The sequence below is a fragment of the Leucopleurus acutus genome (assembly GCF_964270905.1).
Source record: "Leucopleurus acutus genome assembly, chromosome: 13".
In the NCBI taxonomy this organism is placed as follows: Eukaryota; Metazoa; Chordata; class Mammalia; order Artiodactyla; family Delphinidae; genus Leucopleurus; species Leucopleurus acutus.
The window spans coordinates 82,567,784-82,589,178 of record NC_139155.1 but is presented as its reverse complement, the minus strand read 5'-3'; the positions used below and the strand labels follow the sequence as shown (position 1 = coordinate 82,589,178).

The window sequence follows — 21,395 nt, the reverse complement described above, 5'->3', positions numbered from 1 at the left end:
AAGGAGAGAGTCTCAGTTAAATGCTAGGACACCTTTAATGCCTCTCGAGATCTGCTCATCTCCCTTTTTACACACATACACACGCTGAAGAGAAATAGCAGGTCTCAGGAAGGAAGATTACTGACTTCAATAAATTAGACAATGAAAATGAAAATCTATTTTTACACTATTTCCTCTTTCCTGCAATTGATGCTGCTTTTCCACGTATGGTGGTGAAATAGTTTCCTTTTAAAATAAATTAATGTTTATTTAAGTAGAAAAAAAAAGGAAGGATGGATTTAAAATGTGAGAAAACTATCATCCAGGTGATATTGGACATGGTAAAAATGGTGTGCATGGGACAAGAATGAATGCAGTTTGAGAAACACTGATCTTTTCTAAAGGGCTACACGCTACAGGGCTGCATACCTAAGAACTGCTGTTCCCCTGGTCCTTACCTCTTGGCTCTACGTTCAGGGTAAGGCCCGGCAGGGCAGGGATATGCCATAAGAGACCACTGGGCAGAGAAGTAAGATGGTGGCAAATTATTTGGGGGTTTGGCAAACACCCCAATCTTAAACACACAGCTCCTGGCCGTTCCTTACCAGCCCCCAGGAAGGAGGAAGTGGGGAGGGGTGGGAGGTTGTTACTTTTTGTTTCAGGAAAAACAGGGACAAGAATGGTGTGCAGAGGTTCAAATGGACACCCCCAAAAGGCATCCGACCTGTGGAAAATGGGTCCTGCAAGTGGCAAGTCGTGGATCTTAACTCAGTCCCGAGACTCTCATTGCCCTGTGAGAGGACCATCCACTTTTCTCACCAGAATCCATTCAACCTTCTGGTGACAGTACCCTGATTTTCCTCTGCGAAACCATTCCTCTCCTGACACTCAGCTTCTAGGCTTTCATTGACAGCCCTGGGGGTGGGCACAAGGCTCACAACCAGCCAATCACAGCGGTGCATTCTCTGGCCACAGCGATTGGTTCAGAGATGGGCACGTGATCAGTGAGTGCCAGTAGGACCCAGTGAGACTCTTGGAAGAGAGGAACGTGCCCTATTTTGCTGGGAATGCTAGAAATAAAGATGTGAGCCTGGAGCTGCTGGGGGCTCCTACCTGGAATCTGAGAATAAAAACAGCACAGTAGAAGGCAAAGGTGAGAGACAGAGAGACACTGGGTCCTGATGACATTGTCTGAACACCTGGATTAAGCCTTACCTGAAGTCAGTGCCAATGGACCCATTCCTTGATATGAGAATATAAATTTCCTACTGTGTTAAGAAGTACATTTGAGTTAGGGTTTCTTGTAAGCAAGAGACTAAGCACAGCAAATGAGGTGCAGCAGCCGATACCGTTTTCCTCCTCCCTGGGTCTGAACGGTCATGAATACCCCACCCCCACAAGGAGGACGGGAACGCAAGGCGAGGGTGACAGCCCTCACCTCCGTGACAGATTTCCCTTTGGCTCCCCCATACCCGCCCACAAAGCTGGGCCCCTAATTACCTCGAGCCGTTGCTGATGAGAATACTCTCCCGAATCGTCAGGGTGCAGTAATACCATACCAGCAGGAAGTTAAAGACTTCGTCTGTCACCCTGGCATAGAGAAACAGCGCCCGGGACGGGGGGCAGGCATGAGAACCAGGGACGGCTGTCCCCGCCACCACAGCTGGACAGCAAACCAGGATGAGAACCGCCCACAGAGGCATGCCTCCAGAAACCCCCAGTGACCCCGGGAAGGCGGCGGCGTGTCTTCTCTCCACCTAGAATGCCCATCTCCCCGCTCACCTTTCCACATGAATCCTACCCGCCCTTAAGGCTCTAGCTGAGGTTTCCCCTCCTTCCTTGACCACTCAGCCCACGACAACCTGTTTCCCTTCTAAATTTGACATCTGTCTGATATGAAATTTCTGGTGGGATGACAAGAGAAGGACTTTAAGCAGGAAACCTAATTTGCAATTTTAAACTATCTGCAGTGTTAACTCCAGTGTAAACTCCTTCCATCCCCTTAAACCGTCTGTAAACTTTGCTGCACATACAAAAAGATGAACTTCAGGGCTTCCCTGGTGGCGCAGTGGTTGAGGGTCCGCCTGCCGATGCAGGGGACGCGGGTTCGTGCCCCGGTCCGGGAGGATCCCACATGCCGCGGAGCGGCTGGGCCCGTGAGCCATGGCTGCTGAGCCTGCGCGTCCGGAGCCTGTGCTCCGCAACGGGAGAGGCCACAACAGTGAGAGGCCCGCGTACCGCAAAAAAAAAAAAAAAAAAAGATGAACTTCAGAACTCCCTGGGCTTCCCTCGTGGTACAGTGGTTAAGAATCCTTCTGCCAATGCAGGGGACACGGGTTTGAGCCCTGGTCCGGGAAGATCCCACATGCTGCGGAGCAACAAAGCCTGTGTGCCACAACTACTGAACCCGCGTGCTGCAACTACTGAAGCCCACGTGCCTAGAGCCCGTGCTCCGCAACGAGAAGCCACTGACTGCAATGAGAAGCCTGCGCACCGCAACGAAGAGTAGCCCCCGCTCGCCGCAACTAGAGAAAGCCCGCGCGCAGCAGTGAAGACCCAACACAGCCAAAAATAAAATAAATAAATTAAAAAACCCCCCTGCCTCCTCTACAGTGGGCAGAACAGGCCTTAAAGGCAGGCAGAACATGGCAGCTAGAGTTGTGCTGTGCCCTGGTCAGAGGGGAGAGCCTTAGACACGCTGTGCGTGACCTTGACTGGCCTCAACTTTGCCATCTGTACAATGGGAAGGTTGACCCCCTCCATGAGCATTCCTGGGTGAAGGATCCTGGGACAGAGCCAGCAACAGACAGCCCCTCAGAGGGCTCCCCCGCCACTGGCTCTCTCTGACGGGCCCTCGATAAAGACTCTATCTTTGACCCCAACAGGAAGCAGCTCTATACCTCCTGGTGTCACACAGATCCATTTGTCATGGGAACAGAAATGACTGCATGGGGAGGGAGAACACCCCCGATCTCCTCCATTCTATCCCTGAACTGGGAGATCCTTTTCCCCAGCTACAAAGGCCCTGGGAGGGAAATGGGAGGATACAACAATAATTATTTAACAATAATAAAAGACGTTGGGAGACGTCTGGGAGAGTCTGTGAGAATGAAGATGAGAGACTCCTAATTACTTAAATGTGTCCCCAAAGAAGAGATGACAGTTGAGTAGGGCCTTGAAGGTTAAATATACAGAAATGTGCTTTCATTAGTGTTGATAATAACTAAATTTGACCTGTTGAAGTGGATACTTGTACCTATTATGCTCACTTATATTGTTCCACTTTTTATTTATTATTTACTTATTTATTTGTTATCTTTTGGCCATGCCGTGTGAGGCATGTGGGATCTTAATTCCCCGACCAGGGATCGAACCTGCGTGCCCTGCACTGGAAGTGTGAAGTCCTAACCACTGGACCACCAGGGAAGTCCCATGCTCTGCTTTTTATTTTGTAGACAATTATAGCACAAATGCTACATATTGCATAAATGTGTATATTAAAATACCTGTTTAAATCTTAGACCAAATAATCAGTTTGATATACTAAATGCTGTCTTTAAAAAAGACATTGGAAGGTGTCTTTTAAGCTATGTGACCCTGTTTCATGGTCACAGATGACAGACTCTCAGCCCCGCTGAACCACTGCCTGCAGAGGTAGTCTCGGGAGGGTCAGGAACAGACTCTGGAGACACGGGGCCCGAGTTCCAATCCAGTCTCTGCCTCTTCCCAGCTGTGGGACCAAGGACAAGTCAGTGATTCTCCCGTGCCGTCACCTCCCCATCTGTAAAGTGGGGAGAGTCACAGCACCTCCTGGGTAAGCTGCTGTGAGCATCCGCTGAATTTAGAACAGTGCCTGCCGCCTAGGAAGAGCCATGGGTGTCCCCTGTCCTAATAATTTGGGAAGCACCACAGAGCGCCCAGAGTCCAAGAAATGAGTCTCATATGCCTAACTCTAAGGAAATCAAAGGCCTACTTGACTTGAACAGGAAACGGGGGAGTGAAGATGGCCTCCCACTGCAGAGGGTCACTTAGATATCTCCAGACAGGAGGCAGCCCCAGAAGCGAGCGGTGGTTACCAGCATAGTTTCCACTGGTCCCTTCCTATATCAGTAAAGAGAGGAGTGAAAATAGTTTTATGGCCCTGGCACGTTAGGGACATGCTTGAGGTGCTGGTCTCAGTGTGCCCTGCCAAAGTGTTTGAGTTTCCTGTTGCTGCTGTAACGAATGAGCACATACTTAGTGGCTTAAAGGAACACATTTATTCTATTACAGTCCTGGAGGTCAGAGTCTGAAATAGGTCATCAGGTCAGAGCCGTGTTCCTTCTGGAGGTTCCAGGAGAGAATCCACTTCCTTGCCTTTTCCAGCTTCCAGAGGCCGCCCGCATTCCCTGTCTCATGGCCTCACATCACTCTGACCTCTGCTTCTGTCATCACATCTCCGACTCTGACCCTGCTACCTCCCACTTATTAGGACCCTTGTGATTACACTGGGTTGCCCGGATAATTCAGGATAATCTCCCCATCTCAAGATTCTTAACTGAATCATCTGCAAAGATCTTCTGCCATGTAAGGTCACGCGTTCGCAGGTTCTGAGGACTGGAACACGCACATCTTTGGGGACCATTATTCAGCCTGACGCACTAGGCGAGCACTAACTACTGGGAACTTGCAACGTTGCAGGCATTTTACGTGGACGATCTCTCTGGACCCTTGAACAACCCCACAGGGCTGGCTCTCATGGCAGGTGCATGTACCCCACCCATTCCCATCTGCATGGCTCCCAACAGCCGGAACGTGCAACTCCTGGTGCGCCTAGAGGCTTTCTCAGGCCACCAGAGCTCACCCTGCTGGTGCCAGAGGCAGATCAGGAGGGCAGGGGGATTAACACTCTCTGGGAGTCAATCCTTCCTAGACTGACAGCAGTTGGAGGATAAATACCACCTGCTCCCTCGCCCCTCGGGTGGGATAACTGAGACACATCCTTCGCTGTCCCACAGCTCCCCAGCAGCACTGAACTCCAGGTGCCCACAGGATAACCCTTCCTTGTCTCACTTCCATTCCCCTACCAGTGTTTCCTAGGATCACCTCCCAAATAAACTATGGGCACTCAAATACTTGTCTTGTGGGGGTGGTTTCTTCTGGGGGAACCCAAACTAAGACAGTACTACTTCCCATTTTACAGATGAGGAAACTGAGGTTCAGAGATGAGCTGCCCATCCAGGCCCCCTCGCCTGCCCTATTTTTAACCCACAGAAGGCGTAGTGGGCTAAACAGTGTCCCCCTCGCCAAATTCATATCCACCCAGAACCTCAGAATATGACCTTATTGGGAAATAGGATCTTTGTAAATGTAATTTAGTTAAGATGAGGTCATACTGGGTTACTTTTTTTTGGCCATGCCACATGGCTTGCAGGATCTTAGTTCCCCGACCAGAGATTGAACCCGGGCCCTTAGCAGTGAAAGCGTGTTGTCTTAACTGTTGTCTTAACCACTGGACCGCCAGGAAATTCCCGAGGTCATACCGGGTTAGGGTGAGCCCTAAATCCAATGACTGTGTCCTCATTAGAAGACCATGAGAGAGACACAGGGAAGATAGCCACGTGATGACGGAGGCAGAGGCTGGAGTCAGTCTTGAACCAAGGGAACGCCAAGGACTGCCGGTCACCATCAGAAGCTGGGAGAGGCAAAGGAGGATCCTCCCCTAGAGCCTTCAGGGCGAGCATGGCCCTGCCAACTGTGATTTCAACCTTGATTTCAGCCTTCTGGCCTCCAGAACTGTGAAAAAATATATTTCTATTGTTCTAAGCCATGCAGCTTGTGGTGCCTTGTTACGACAGCCCCAGGAAATGAATACAGAAAGGGATGGGAGACATGGAAATGCCAGGCCCTCAGTGAGCCTTAGATCTCGACAACACACCACAGGTTTGTCCTTTGAGGGCCCTAGAGGCCCCAGGGCAAGGCAATCTGGTTGCACATCAAGAACTTCTACCCCTTCCAGGGGGCATGTGAGCAGGCGTGACTGGCGTGAGCAGCCTTTGCCCTCCAGGGAAATGCGCCAGGCCTGAGGCAGCAGGCCGCCACGGGCCCAAGGCCTGAAAGAGCCTTTGTTTGGACACTCAAGTGGGCAGACCAGCAACTGGACTCCCAGCCAAGCGCCTGTCAGGAAATAAACCCTTGACACGTGGGCCAAATGCCCAAGCCACACTTGGGGAGAAAAGCCAGGGCCAGAGAGAGGAACGAAACCCCCGGGGCAGCGCAGCCTCAGCTCACTGGCCTCGTCCTACGCTAACAGGGCAGCCGGCACTCTCAACCACAATGCTGGGTGCCAGGCACTGGGCAGAGCCACGCACCATGTTAACACACTGAATTGTCATGACAACCCAGGGAGGCAGGGCCTGGTGTCACCCTCGTTTTACAGATGGGGAGACTGAGGCATCCAGAGGAAGCTGCCCATGGCAACAGCCAGTAAGTTTCAAAGCCAGGATTCAAACATGGGCAGTCTGTGGTCAATCTATTTCCTTCTTTCTTTTCTTCCTTTCTTTTTATTTCCTTCCTTCCTTCCTTCCTTTCTTTCTCCCCACCCTACCCCCCACTGCCTTTCTCTTTGTAACTGAGATATAATTCACATACCATAAAATTCACCCTTTTAAAGTATACAACTCAGTGGTTTTCAGTATATTAACAGAGTTGTGCACCCATCACCACTAATTCCAGAACATTCTCACCACTCCAAAATAAAAACCCATGTCGCCCTGAGCAGTCACTCCCCGCTTCCCCTCCCCCCAGCCCCTGACAACCACTAATCTGTTCTCTGTCTCTATGGTATCTGCCTATTCTGGACATTTCATACAAATGCGTTCATATAGTAAGTGACCTTTCGCATCTGGCTTCTTTCACTCAGCATCATGTATTCAAGATTCATCCATGTTATAGCATGTGTCAGTACTTCATTCCTTTTTGTGGCCAAATAGTATTACATTGTATGGGTGGACCACTTGGGCTCTTTCTTAACTACTACGTTAAAAGGTCGCTTCAGCAGCCGTTTAGTAGATACTTGTTGGACAGATGTAGGGCAGACAGGACTGCTATTTCCCATAAGAAATGGTCCTTCCTGGGCTTCCCTGGTGGCACAGTGGTTAAGAATCCGCCTGCCAATGCAGGGGACACAGGTTCGAGCCCTGGTCCGGGAAGATCCCACATGCCGTGGAGCAACTAAACCCGTGCACCACAACTACTGAGCCTGTGCTCTAGAGCCCACGAGCCACAACTACTGAAGCCTATGCGCCTAGAGCCCATGCGCCGCAACAAGAGAAGCCACCGCAATGAGAAGCCCGCGCACCGCAACAAAGAGTAGCCCCCGCTCACCACAACTAAAGAAAGCCCGCGCGCAGCAACGAAGACCCAAAGCAGCCAAAAATAAATATATTTAATTTTTTAAAAAATGAAAGAAAAAAAAAGAAATGGTCCTTCTTTACCCTACACCTTATCACACCAAATGCTGTAGATGCAAGAGAGACCTTGGATCCCTCTCTCATGGCCCTCTCCTCACCCCCGTATGCCCACACACACACCCTACCACACCCCATCACCTGTAGTGAAGGACAAATCGACACGCCACAGCACCCAGGAGCAGGATGATGGTCAGGTAGAGCTTGAACTTCTCATACTCATCCTTGTAGGCAAATCTGCAGAGACAGACACCCCCAGGAAAGGTCACATAACTATAGCCCACCTGGGGGAAGGACCCTGACCCCATCAGATCTTGACCTGCTCATCACACTAAGGGAGAGACTTTGAATTAACGGTGATGATTAGTTAGGGAAAGAGGGCCAGTGTGCAAAGCTTCCATGTCCCTGGACTCCTGGCTTAAGGTTCCAAGCCTGTGATGGGCAGGAAGCAGAGATAGGGTCTCCTCCCCCGACCAGCTACTTCAGTGGAAAAGCCACGGCTCCATTTCCCCTGGTAACTGATGGATTTTGGGTGGACAGGACTGGACTGCCTACCTCCCAGGAGGAATGTGTGTAACAAGGCGTGGAACGGAGCAGGGGCCATTTCTCATGGGAAAGTGGCAGTCCTGTCCACCCCAGGTATTGACTCTGTGAAAGGAAGGAAGGAAACCTCCCCCAGGTGGTCTACCCACTGAGGAAGAGACCTCAGAGTCTCGTCCAAAAGACCAAAGCCAGACTCCCAACTGTGAACGTTTTTTTATTTATGCAAAAATACTAGCTTGGTCCCATTTCTCCTGAGTTGCAAGAGCAAGATGCCTGGATTCTGTAAAGCCAAGTGGAGGGCTGTCTGGGATACTTACTTGGCCTGGTTGCTGAGAAGGGTCACATTCACATTGCCGAGAACCAGATTTAAGTAGAGCCTGGAAGGAAAGACCTGTGAGGGTCACCATGTTAACAACCCCAGGAGTGGTCCCCAACCAAAAATACCCAAGCTTAATAAGCATAGCACTGAGCACCGGATATTAGAAAACAGGGTGCTAAGCTCAGCAGTAAAAGCCTCATGTGGAGGGAGAATGAAAATGATTAAGTAGAGAATATGACAGCTGTGACATGACCTTCATGACTAACCCATTTCTCCCCATTTCAGCTGGCTTAGAGACCATATTTCCTAGCCTCCCTTGCAGCTAATGTGAGCACGTGACTAAGCTCCAGCCAATGAGGTGAAGGCATGTGTACAGTTTCTAGGTCAATTTAAAAAGGGCTCTTCCTAAGCATACAAATCTTAAGTATACAATATGATGAATTTTTATATATTTACATATCCATGTAACCAACACCCAGATCAAATAAAATGCTTCTAGCTCCAGGAGGTGCCCTCATGCCCCCTCCCGGTCAGTAAACCGCCCCCCGCCCCCGCAAGGATGCCCACTGTTGTGTTAGCTTTCCCTGTTTCTGAACTTCACATAAATGTATACAATGTATTCTCTTTTATGTCTGGATTCTTTCCCTCAATAAGAAGTCTGTGAGCTTCATCCACATTGTCTGCATCAGTGGTTCCTTCTTTCCCGTTGTGTATATTATTCTATGGAGTGGAGGTACCACAATGTAATTATTCGTTCTACTGTTGGTGAACATTTGACCCGTTTTCAGTTTTTGGCTATTATGAATAGAGCTGCTGTGAATTTTTTTTTTTTTTAACTTGAGATATAATTCACATGCCATAGCATTCACACTTTTAAACACTTTTAAAGCATACAATTTAAGATGAATAGATAAAAAAGGATGTGATATATATATATATATATATATATATAAATATAACAATGGAATACTACTCGGTCATAAAAATGAAATGTCATTGGCAGCAACATGGAAGGACCTAGAGATTATCATACTAAGTGAAGTAAGTCAGACAGAGAAAGACAAATATCATATGATATCACTTATATGTGGAAACTAAAATATGATACAAATGAACTTATTTACAAAACAGAAACAGACTCACAGACATAGAAAACAAACTTATGGTTACCAAAGGGGAAGGGGTGGGAGAGGAATAAATTAGGAGTTTGGGATTAGCAGATACAAACTACTGTATATAAAATAGATAAACAATAACGTCCTACTGTATAGCACAGGGAACTATATTCAATATCTTGTAATAACCTATAATGGAAAAGAATATGAGAGAATATACAAAAGTGTGTATATAAATGAATCACTTTGCTGTACACCAGAAACTAACACAACATTGTAAATCAACTATACTGCAATAAAAAAAAATTATGATTATATTATGTACATAAGTGTGTATGTACATATATATTTTCATCCCCCACTCCCTTCTAGAATGTAAGCTTTGAAAGCGCAGAAACTTTGACTTATTCGGAGCTTTATCCACTGTACATAGAATGGTGCTGGGCACAAAATAGATGCTCATGAAACTTGTTGAATAAAATAAATATTAAAAAAATTAAAAAAAATTAAGTATGCAACTTAGTGGTAATCATTTTGTAATGTACAGAAATATCAACTCACTATGTGTACCTGGAACTAAAAAAAAGAAGAATAAATAATAAAGTGAGCTCATAAAAAATTTTTTAATTAAAAATAAATTATACAATTTAATGGTTTCTGATATATTTATAATGTGCAACCATCAGCATCACCTAATCCCAGAAGATTTTCATCACCCCCAAAAGAAAGCCCATACCCACTATCAGCACATTCCCCACTCCCCCCAGCCCCTGGCAACCACTAATCTACACTGCATCTGTATGGATTTGTCTATCCTGGACATTTCGTATAAACGGACTCATGCAATATGTAGCCTTTTGTGTCTAGCTTCCTTGCTGTGAACATTCAGCACTCATTTCCACCATACACACACACACACACACACACACACACACACACACACACACACACACACACACACACACACTCACACACATACACACCCAGGAGTGGAATTTCTGGGTCGTATGGTATGTATGTGTTTGGCTTCAGTAGGAAATGGCAAACATTTTTGTAAAAAGGGATCTGCTTGCCCTCTGCTGCCTGACTCTTCCCTGTTTCCTGAAAATGAGATGGTGTGAGCCGGCTTTGGCCATGTAGCTGAGGACAACTCCCCAAGCGGGGGTGAAGTAGTAAGTTGGAAAAGGACCCTGAGTCCCTAGGTGACCTTGGGAGCCCACCACTCTCGGCCTTCAGGAGTCCACTCACCTCTGGACTGTTGTGTAAGAGACAAAAACCACGCATGTTTGAGCCATTGTGCCATTAGGCTTCTGTTACAATAGCCTGTACTCTAACACACTAATAAAGGTGCAAATAAAGGGTTATGAGATCTCAGGGGAAGAAGGGTTAATTTCACAGAAGGAGAGAGAGGGGGTTGGAAAGGCTTCACTGAGGTGGTAACATGTGAACTGGGCTTTGAAGGATGAGTAGAAGTTTGAGAGGAGAAAAGGGAACAGGAAAGCCTTCTTTCTAGCTATGAGTAAATTCTAGGGGCACTTCCCGTCTGGTGTACCTGGAGCAGAGGTGTGAAAAGACCATCCATTTTTCCCACCTAGCATATAGTCCCCACTTCCTAGAAGGGCAGTACAATTTCCCTTCAGAGAATCACTTTTCCCCTAGGCTCTAGGGTAAGGCACATGACCCAGGTTCAGCCAAGGTGGTGCAACTTCCCGATTGGGTCAATAACGATCATGTGACACAATCTAGGCCAATAAGAATCAGTAACAGGACGTTTCCCAGAACTACTAAAGAACAAAGAGGCATTCTCTACTGGATTTGCTAAGTGGGTAGGATGCAAACCCAGAGCTGCTGGGGCTAGCTTGTAGAGAAAGCCTGCCTAAGAATAAAACTCATACGCTGGAAAAGAGAGTAAAAAGAAAGCTAAATGAGGGACACAGCCTAACAGTATCATTTGAGCAGCAGGATCCAGCCATACCTATAGATACACCTGGACTTTACAGTTACAAGAGCCAATAAATCCCCTATTTTTAATTAAGCAACTCTGAGTCGGGTTTTCTGTCATTTACAGTCCAAGGACTCCTGACTAATGTTAACATGCACAGAGGACTAGGGAGATTGGAGCCGGGAAAGTGGATCTGAGCCACACTCTAAAAGAAGGTTATGCTGTTTCATTCCGTAGAAAGCTATCGCCACCCAAAGCCTAGAGTTTTTAACCAAATACAGCAAAAGAGAAGACAAGAGGAAGGGCTCTGATAGAAGGCTCTGACTTAGGGCTAGGCCAAACCAGGAAGAAAGTCAGGGTGCTTCCCAGGACGTACTTTTAGCTGCCCATGTCAAGTCATGATACAATATTGTAAGGATCTCTCTCTGGAACAGGGTGGCGGTGATGTCACTTGAGGAAGGAGATGGGACTTCTCTGAAGGAGGAAGATGGAAAGAACACAAGCTCTAGAGTCAGAATGTCTAGTGTTCACATCCTGGCTCAGCCACACCCGGTCTGAGCCACCTGGGCAAGATATTCCCTAATGTCTCTTCTCTGAACCTTGAAGAATGCAGATTCCTGGACCTGACTCACCAGGTTGTTGAGGATGAAGTGAGTGACATCAGGAGAGCCCCCAGCACAATGCAAGGCATACAGCACGCTCTCCATAAATGTCTGTTCTCTTAAGAGAGAACACCTTTCCTCTGGACCCCAGGTGGCATCAGGCATGTGGCAGATCCTGGGAACCAGATCTCTCATCTTGTTCCTTGAAAAAGCCCTTCCAGGAATGTCACTACCACACGGGAGGGGCTGAGGTCCCCTCCTGGGTCCATGGAGAGATGTGTAAGGAAGGTTCCTTCTCTTTCCTGCCCTTGTTCCCTCCTTTTCACCTCCAACTCAAGCCCCAACAGGGAGGCAGGAGTCACACAGACCAGGTGCTCCAGGCCGGGGCATCTGCCCACAGCGCTGGGGTTTGGGGAGTAGGTCCCCAGCTCCTACCCGTTCTTCTTGGGCAGGTAGGCCTCCATGTCAAAGAAGACGTTCTGCCGCTCCTTGACGTTGGCGCCCAACTGCTGAATGAGCTCTGCCTCCTCCCGACTGGTGTGGCGCTTGTACCTGTGGTCAGAGGTGTGGGCGTAAAGAGAAGCAGGGGCGTTACACAGACTGCAGGAAGAATCTGGAAACTCTGGGTACCGCCCTCCCATCTTGCCATCGCAATGCTTCTCACAACCTCAGTCCTCCACCTGTATTCTCTGCGTTTGATGCTGACTCCCTGCTAGTCTTGTGACCTTGGGAATGTCCTTCAACCTCTCTGCCTTATTTTCCATACCTCAAACACAGGGATACATCCCATCAGTCTTACCTTATAGACAATATCAACGTGAGAATAAAGTGAATAAGTGCAATGTTAAGCATTTCGAATACCGGACACAAAGTACAAGTTCAATGGATATCTACTGGCAGTACTACTTTCCAGGCTACTCTACAGGAACAACCTGAAGATTACTAAGAGTACAGACAGGAAGGATGCTTTGAAAGTATAATCAGTCAACCAACCAAGGTCTGACTGTTATTCTTTGGTGACACTTAATCTCAACACCAGGAAAACAAGTCATAGACACTCTCAGAATAGCAGGGGTCCTTGGTGTAAGAACATAACTCACGGGTCAACCTTCTAACTCAGTGGTTCTCAACTGGGGAAACCTGGGATGAGAGCACTTCCCAAACCATGAAGACACTGTCTGGGAACATTTTGGTTGTCAAGACAGGGGTAGAGGGTTCTACTGGCATCTAGTGGGTAGAAGCCAGGGATGCTGCTAAACGTCCGACCATGCACAGGACAGCCCCCAACAGCAAAGAATTATCAATAGTGCTACGACTGAAAAACCCTAGACAGATGAAAGACTCTTGAGTCCTGTCATCAGTAAGATGTGTTTTTCCAAGGGTGGTGATGTCATTACATGGAACCATCCACACTCTGCACCATCACTAACGGGCCTCCATTTCCAAAATGGTCAGTCAAGGATGGGGTATAATCAGTAACCGTCCCCAAAATTGTCCACCAGGGAAAGGAAGAATTGACCAGGATTCCAGAATTGTCACAAACTCTGGAATGGAGGCCCAGCTAAGTGACCTGGGACGAGCCACTCAGAGCATGTTTTCCTGCCTCCCTAGGGGGGTCACAGTATCCAGCGGACGCCTTCACCTGCAGGGGATGAGAGCACTTCTCAAGCCGTGAAGACACGGGATTAGGAAGTGAACAGGTGATCCTGGCCTCAGGAACTGAACTAAGTCATGAGCTCAAGCATATCCCCACCAGGGATGCCAGACTTCTCACCCCCTCCACCAGAGAGCCTGGTGAGGAGTGAGCTCCCACACCCATGAGAAGGATACTTGCTATTTACCTGCCCAGTAGGACTTAGAACACCTTTCCTCGGGGGAACTATGCCTCATCCTCGCCCCATCCCGTAGGGTTCAAGTAGGGCTGTCCCATCCCCCAGGTCCATAAAGTGAACATATGACCGAGTCTTGTCCAACCAGAGTCTCAATGACTGGTTTGCAGACGGGTACGTGACCAATTCCAGCCAATGGGGATCATGCCCAGAACTTCTGCTGGTGTGGCCGAGCCAGTAGGAAGAAAGGCTGGAGGATAAAAGCCTGGCACTGTTGGTGGCCATCTCAGTGACCATCTCAGCCAAAGTAAAGCCAACCTAGAGGAAGGCAGAATTTAGAGGAAAAAAACAGATTCCTAAAAACACCCTTTGACCCCTGGATCCAGTGATGCCTGAAGCCACTCCTGGTTTTTTCCATCAAAATTTCCATTCTCTGCTCAAGCCGGGCCAGTTTTGAGTTGGGATTCAGGGGAGCCTTTGAGTTGCAGCCAGCCTACCTCTGGAGCGTGCGCTTCAGGTCCTTCAGTCGTGTCTTCTGCTTGCTGATGGAGCTGCTGCACGAAGTCTGGAGTGCGGTCAGCTCCTCCAGCTTCTGCCTGTAGATCCTGTGAATATCCTAAGGGACGGAGCAGCCCAGGTAGCGTGTGCAGGAGGACATAATGGGGTCATTTTTCAGTTTGCTTGTGTCTGGGGATGTGACTACAGCAATCACAGTTTCACAGTTAAGATGATACAACTATGGATACCAAGGGAGAAAGGGGTGGGGTGGGAGGAACTGGGAGACTGGGATAGACACTTACACATTATTGATACTACGTATAAAATAGACAACTGATGGGAACATACTGTAGAGCACAGGGAACTCTACCTACCACACTGTGGTAACCTAAATGGGAGGGAAGTCCAAAAGGGAGGGAATATCTGTATGTGTATGGCTGATTCATTTTGTTGGGCAGTGCAGGCTAACGCAACATTGTAAAGCCACCATACTCCAATAAAATTAATTTTTAAAAAAGAGAGAGGAAAAAAAAGATGATACAACTACACCTATCAAAGATGTGGCTTATAAAATTGGGACTGGATTTGGGGAAGGCAGCACAGCACAGCACAGCATTTCTGTAATAAGGAACTACTGTTTTTTCTTGCACAGGTTCCATCCTTCCTGATGGGAACAGCAACCAAATATGCCTTTGAGAGGTCAGCCACCTCTTGTCAAGTTTTAATCCAGATGGTTTGAGTAGAGCTAACAGTTCCCATGCCAAGAGTGGTCATGTGATCCAGGCCTGGCCAATCAGTATCCTCCAATCCCCTGGCAACTGATTGGTTCAGAGGTGGATACATGACTCAAACTGAGCCAATGAGAGTCAGCCCTGGGACTTTTACCTAGAAGTATTGGTTTAGTGATGCCTTCTTTCTCCTGGGTTTGCTAATCTGGTAGAAGGTACACCTGGGGCTGCTGAGTGGAGAGAGCCTGCCTAAGAATGAAGCCAAACGGAAAACAGAATTGAGACATGGTAAGAGACAGCATTCTCATAGCACCATTTCAGCCCCTGGATCTAACCGAGTCTGAATGTAATGCTACCTGATACTCTTAGTTACATGAATTAATAAATTTCTTTCTAGTTAGTCCAGTTTGAGTTGGGTTTTTGATGCTGGCAATGAAGAGAGCTCCTGCTAAGTCAACTAAGAAAAGGACACACCTCTTCCCTTAAAGCCAACCCTCCCTACCCCAGGCACAGTCACTCCAATACACTCAACATCTCATTCCTGGAAATAACCATTCAGGGCCATAAGGCCAGAGGAAATACAAGAGACTTCACCCCAATGCAGGGAGAATGGAACACAGTAATTTCTCGACATTGCTGCCACAGCACACCTCCCCCCAGATAATGCCATATGCAGGGAAACGACCAGTTTCTTCTAGAGTTTGATAATCTAAGACAAATACCAACAATTTGGAGAAAACAATATGGGGGATGGGGACCATAAAATTAAAAAAAATAATGCAATGAACATATTTAAAGTGGCTGTTTGCTTGGGTGGTGGAGAATTGTATTAGCAGAGAGACAGAGAAAAAGAGGACGGTCAGACAGGGAGGCCACAGCCTAAACCCTCATGTCTGTCAAGCAGGTTCCTAGATATGAAGGTTAAACCAGAAAATAAGGAAAAAGTGAAGGCCCAGAAGCGAACAGATAGCAATTCAGAGCCACATGGAAGAACGCTGTGAGCGAGACCCCCTTGGCCCCCAGAAGAGAGGGCTCAGTCCCCTGGACTTATACAGTTTCCTCACTCCTTCCCGGGCCCCAAGAGAGGAAAACTGTGTCTCTTTTTTAATTTAACTTTTAATTTTTAAATAATCTCAAACTTCCAGGAAATTTCCTGGCAGTCCAGTGGTTAGGATACGGTGCTTCCACTTCAGGGGGCCTGGGTTCGATCCCTGATCAGAGAACTAAGATTCCACAAGCCACGCGACGTGGCCAAAAAATTTAAAATAAAATAAATAATCTCAAACTTCCAAAAGAACTGTAAGAGTACAAAGAACTCCCCTATACCTTTCGCCCAGATTCACCAACTGTTAGCATTATGACATATTTGCTTTATTCCCATGTGTGTGTGCGTTTATGTGTGTTGGGTGTATTCTTTTTCTATATCAGGCAACAGTAAACTACAGCCCACGGGCCAAATCTGGCCCCCTGATTTTGTATGGGCAGGAAGCTAGAAATAATTTTTGCCTGGTTGGAAAAGATCAAAAGAAGACTACTTTGTGACACGTGAAAAGTACATGAAATTGAAACTTCGGTATCCATAAATAAACTTCACTGGAGCACGGTCCTGCCCATTCATTTATATATTGTCTGTGACATCACAGCAGCAGAGCAAGAGTAGTGTGACAGAGACCACATGGTCCACAAAGCCCAGAATCCTCACTACTTGACCTTCTTGCCAAAAGAGTTTGTCTACTCCTGTTCTAAACCATTTGGGAGTTAGTTGCAGACAACAGACTTCTTTACTCCTAAATACTTTAGTGCATATTTCCTAACGACATGACATTCTCTTATACATTCAGTTACCAAATACAGAAAATATAACTTTGATACAATACAATACTATCACCTCCAATACCATCCAAATTCAAATTCAAATTCGGATGCTAACTATCTCTTGAAAGCAATTTCCCCCCAGACCTGGACCCGATTCAGTTTGATGCCCTATATTACTATTCATATCACTTTGGTCTCCTTTAGTCTAGACCAGCTTCTCAACTTCCGTCTTTTGTGACATCGGCATTTTTAAAGAGTTCGGTCCAGTTGTTCTGGAGAATGTCCCTCCACCTTGGTTTGTCTGATATTTCCTCATGATTGAATTTTAGTTATGCACCTGGGACAGAAATGCCAGTAAAGTGACGCTGGGCCCTCAGCGTCTCCCATCAGGAGGGACATGGTGTCTGTGATGTTAACTTTGATTGCTTGGGAGAGGTGGTGTCCACCTGTCTTCTCCACTGTACAGTGACCAGCTTTCTACCTGTAATTAATAAGTAATCTGTACAGAGAGAGGCTTCAGTGCCAAAACAGTCCTCAATGTTCAACCAATATCTGCTGGTAACAAAGGAAACCCTCCAGAACTGGACGAGGAGGATGGGGGCAGAGAGACCCCCCCCAACTAAGCAGCCTTTGAGAATGTGGGCTCTTTGGACTGAGGGTCCCCAGCAATGCCAGCTGGGCCATGCCACCTCCTGGCACTCTTTGGTGTTGGGTCCCACCACAGCACGAGAAGACCAAGACTGAAACATCGGCAGCCTGATGCTTACCAGGCCTTCAGTTTAAATTAATATTTAATTTCACAAGTAAACATGAAGACATCATCCTCGTTAAAAATTAAAACACTGCAGCTATGGCTAGAGTCGGCTTTGAATATACCCCTATCCTGTCTTCTCCCACTTCTCCAGAAGTAACCACTGTTACCAGTTTCTTCTAGATCTTTTTCTATGTATTCTTCCAGACTGTATGTATCTATGTATTTCTATATTCCACATAGACCTATTTCTATATACACACACTTAACTATGTATACATATATATGAAAAATACACACTGTTGCAAAAACTAATTGCCCCTAATACTTATTCTCCTTTGCATCTTTTTAATAACAGGACCCTACTGAGTGGTAGCCAGGTACGTGGCTGTCCAGCTACAGACATTTTCCAGCCTCCCTTGCAGCTAGGTGTAGCAATATGACCAAGAGTTAGCCACTGGGTTGCAAGCAGAAGTGATGTAAGTTCTGAACCACATTTTTTTTTTAACCATTACACCTGCCATTTCTAGCTATTCAGTTTTCACATGTCAAGCCAACATTTTCTGCCAAGAATAACTGAACCACATTTTTATAAGGAATGCCTTGCCCTCCACTCTCTCTTTCCCTGGCTGGCATATGGCAACAATGGATCCAGTTACCTTGAAACCAGAGATGGAAGCCACATAATACAAATGACAAAGCCCACTGTGCCCTCCTCAGCCAAACGAACCTGGATCCCGGGTGACCTCATGTGACAGGGCTTCCCACCTGTGACTGTTTTACAACAAGACCACCAAGCCTTTAGCACTCCTCACATAGAGAAGTGGGTTCTCTGTTCCCTCTCATTACAAGTAGGCTTATGGCTGATTTGACCAATAAAATATGTCGAAATTACCCAAAAAGCAAACAATCTGATTAAAAAATGGGCAGAAGATCGGAATAGACATTTTTCCAAAGAAGCCATACAGATAGCCAACAGGCACATGAAAAGATGCTCAACACTGCTAATCATCAAATAAATGCAAATCAAAACCACAGGGAGATATCATCTCACACCTGTCAGAATGGCTGTCATCAAAAAAGACCACAATTAACAAATGCTGGCGAGGATGTGGAGAAAAGAGAACCCCTGTGCACTGTTGGTGGGAATGTAAATTGGTGCAGCCACTGTGGAAACAGTATGGAGGTTCCTCAAAAAACTAAAAATAGAACTACCACATGATCCAGCAATTCCACTCCTGGGTATATATCTGAAGAAAATGAAAACACTAATTAAAAAAGATATAGGCACAGCAGCATTATTTACAATAACCAAGATATGGAGGCAACCTAAATGTCCATCAACAGACAAATGGATAAAGATGTGGTGTGTGTATATATATATATATATATATATATACACACACACACACACAGTGGAATACTACTCAGCCATAACAAAGAATGAAATTTTGCCATTTTCAACAACATGAATGGACTTGGAGGGTATTATGCTTAGTGAAATAAGTGAGACAGAGAAAGACAAACACGGTATGATATCATTTATATGTGGAATCTTAAAAAAATAAAACTAGTGAATACAACAAGAACAGACTCACAGAGAACACACTAGTGGTTACCAGTGGGAAGAGAGAAGGGGGAGACGGGCATGATAGGAGTAGGGGATTAAGAGATACAAACTGCTATGCATAAAATAAATAAGTTACAAGGATATATTCTAGTAGAGAATGGACTTGAGGACACGGGGAGGGGGAAGGGTAAGCTGGGACGAAGTGAGAGAGTGGCATGGACTTATATGTACTACCAAATGTAAAATAGATAGCTAGTGGGAAGCAGCCGCATAACACAGGGAGATCAGCTTGGTGCTTTGTGACCACCTAGACGGTGGGATAGGGACGGTGGGAGGGAGATGAAAGAGGGAGGAGATATGGGGATATATGTATATGTATAGCTGATTCACTTTGTTATAAAGCAGAAACCGACACACCACTGTAAAGCAATTATACTCCAATAGAGATGTTAAAAAAAAAAAAAGGATATACTGTACAACACAGGGAATACAGCCAACATTTTATCATAAGCATAAGTGAAATATAACCTTTAAAAATTGTGAACCACTAGGCACTTCCCTGGTGGCTCAGTGGTTAACAATCCGCCTGCCACAAAAACAGAAATATACATCAATGGAACAGGAGAGAAAGCCCCGAGATAAACCCACGCACATATGGTCACCTTATCTTTGATAAAGGAGGCAAGAATATACACTGGAGAAAAGACAGCCTCTTCAATAAGTGGTGCTGGGAAAGCTGGAGAGCTCCATGTAAAAGAACGAAATTAGAACATTCCCTAACACCATACACAAAAATAAACTCAAAATAGATTAAAGACCTAAATGTAAGGCCAGACACTATAAAACTCTTAGAGGAAAACATAGGCAGAACACTCTATGACATAAACCACAGCAAGATCCTTTTTGACCCACCTCCTAGAGAAATGGAAATAAAAACAAAAATAAACAAATGGGACCTAATGAAACTTAAAAGCTTTTGCACAGCAAAGGAAACCATAAACAAGACAAAAGGACAACCCTCAGAACGGGAGAAAATATTTGCAAATGAAGCAACTGACAAAGGATTAATCTCCAAAATATACAAGCAGCTCACGCAGCTCAATGTCAATAAAACGAACAACCCAATCCAAAAATGGGCAGAAGACCTAAATAGACATTTCTCCAAAGTAGACATATAGATTGCCAACAAACACATAAAAGGATGCTCAATATCATTAATCATTAGAGAAATGCAAATCAAAACTACAGTGAGGTATCACCTTACACCAGTCAGAATGGCCATCATCAAAAAATCTACAAACAACAAATGCTGGAGAGGGTGTGGAGCAAAGGGAACCCTCTTGCACTGCTGGTGGGAATGTAAATTGATACAGCCACTGTGGAGAACAGTATGGAGGTGCCTTAAAAAACTAAAAATAGAACTACCATATATGACCCAGCAATCCCGCTACTGTGCATATACCTTGAGAAAACCATAATTCAAAAAGAGTCATGTACCACAATGTTCATTGCAGCTCTATTTACAATAGCCAGGACATGGAAGCAACCTAAGTGTCCATCAACAGATGAATGGATAAAGAAGATGTGGCATATACATACAATGGAATATTACTCAGCCATAAAAAGGAATGAAATTGAGTTATTTGTTAGTGAGGTGGATGGATCTAGAGTCTGACATACAGAGTGAAGTAAGTCAGAAAGAGAAAAACAAATACCATACGCTAACACATATATATGGAATCTAAAAAAAAAAAAGATTCTGAAGAACCTAGGGGCCGGACAGGAATAAAGACGCAGACGTAGAGAATGGACTTGAGGACGCGGGGAGGGGGAAGGGTAAGCTGGGACAAAGTGAGAGAGTGGCATTGACATATATACACACCAAATGTAAAACAGGTAGCTAGTGGGAAGCAGCCGCATAGCACAGGGAGATCAGCTCAGTGCTTCATCACCACCTAGAGGGGTGGGATAAGGAGGGTGGGAGGGAGACGCAAGAGGGAGGGGATATGGGAATATATGTATGCATATCACTGATTCACGTTGTTTTACAGCAGAAACTAACACAACAACGTAAAGCAATTATCCTCCAATAAAGATGTTAAAAAAAAAAAAGGAATCCACCTGCCAATGCAGGGGACACAGGTTTGAGCCCTGGTCCAGGAAGATTCCACATGCCGCGGAACAACTAAGCCTGTGCACCACAACTACTGAGCCTGCGCGCTAGAGCCCGTGAGCTACAACTACTGAAGCCCACGC

At 46.1% G+C, this 21,395-nt stretch overlaps 1 protein-coding gene across 1 annotated transcript in view; it reads right to left on the bottom strand.

The window, feature by feature from the left end:
• The window catches only part of TMEM120B (transmembrane protein 120B), a 45,586-nt gene that overhangs the window by 9,948 nt on the left and 14,243 nt on the right, over positions 1 to 21,395 (bottom strand). Inside the window, exons 2-6 of the mRNA XM_082853538.1 lie at positions 14,275 to 14,393; positions 12,384 to 12,500; positions 8,288 to 8,347; positions 7,569 to 7,664; positions 1,480 to 1,569 (exon numbers count right to left, since the gene is read on the bottom strand). Coding sequence (XP_082709664.1) covers positions 1,480 to 1,569; positions 7,569 to 7,664; positions 8,288 to 8,347; positions 12,384 to 12,500; positions 14,275 to 14,393 — 482 coding nt within the window. The remainder of the gene's footprint in view (positions 1 to 1,479; positions 1,570 to 7,568; positions 7,665 to 8,287; positions 8,348 to 12,383; positions 12,501 to 14,274; positions 14,394 to 21,395) is intronic.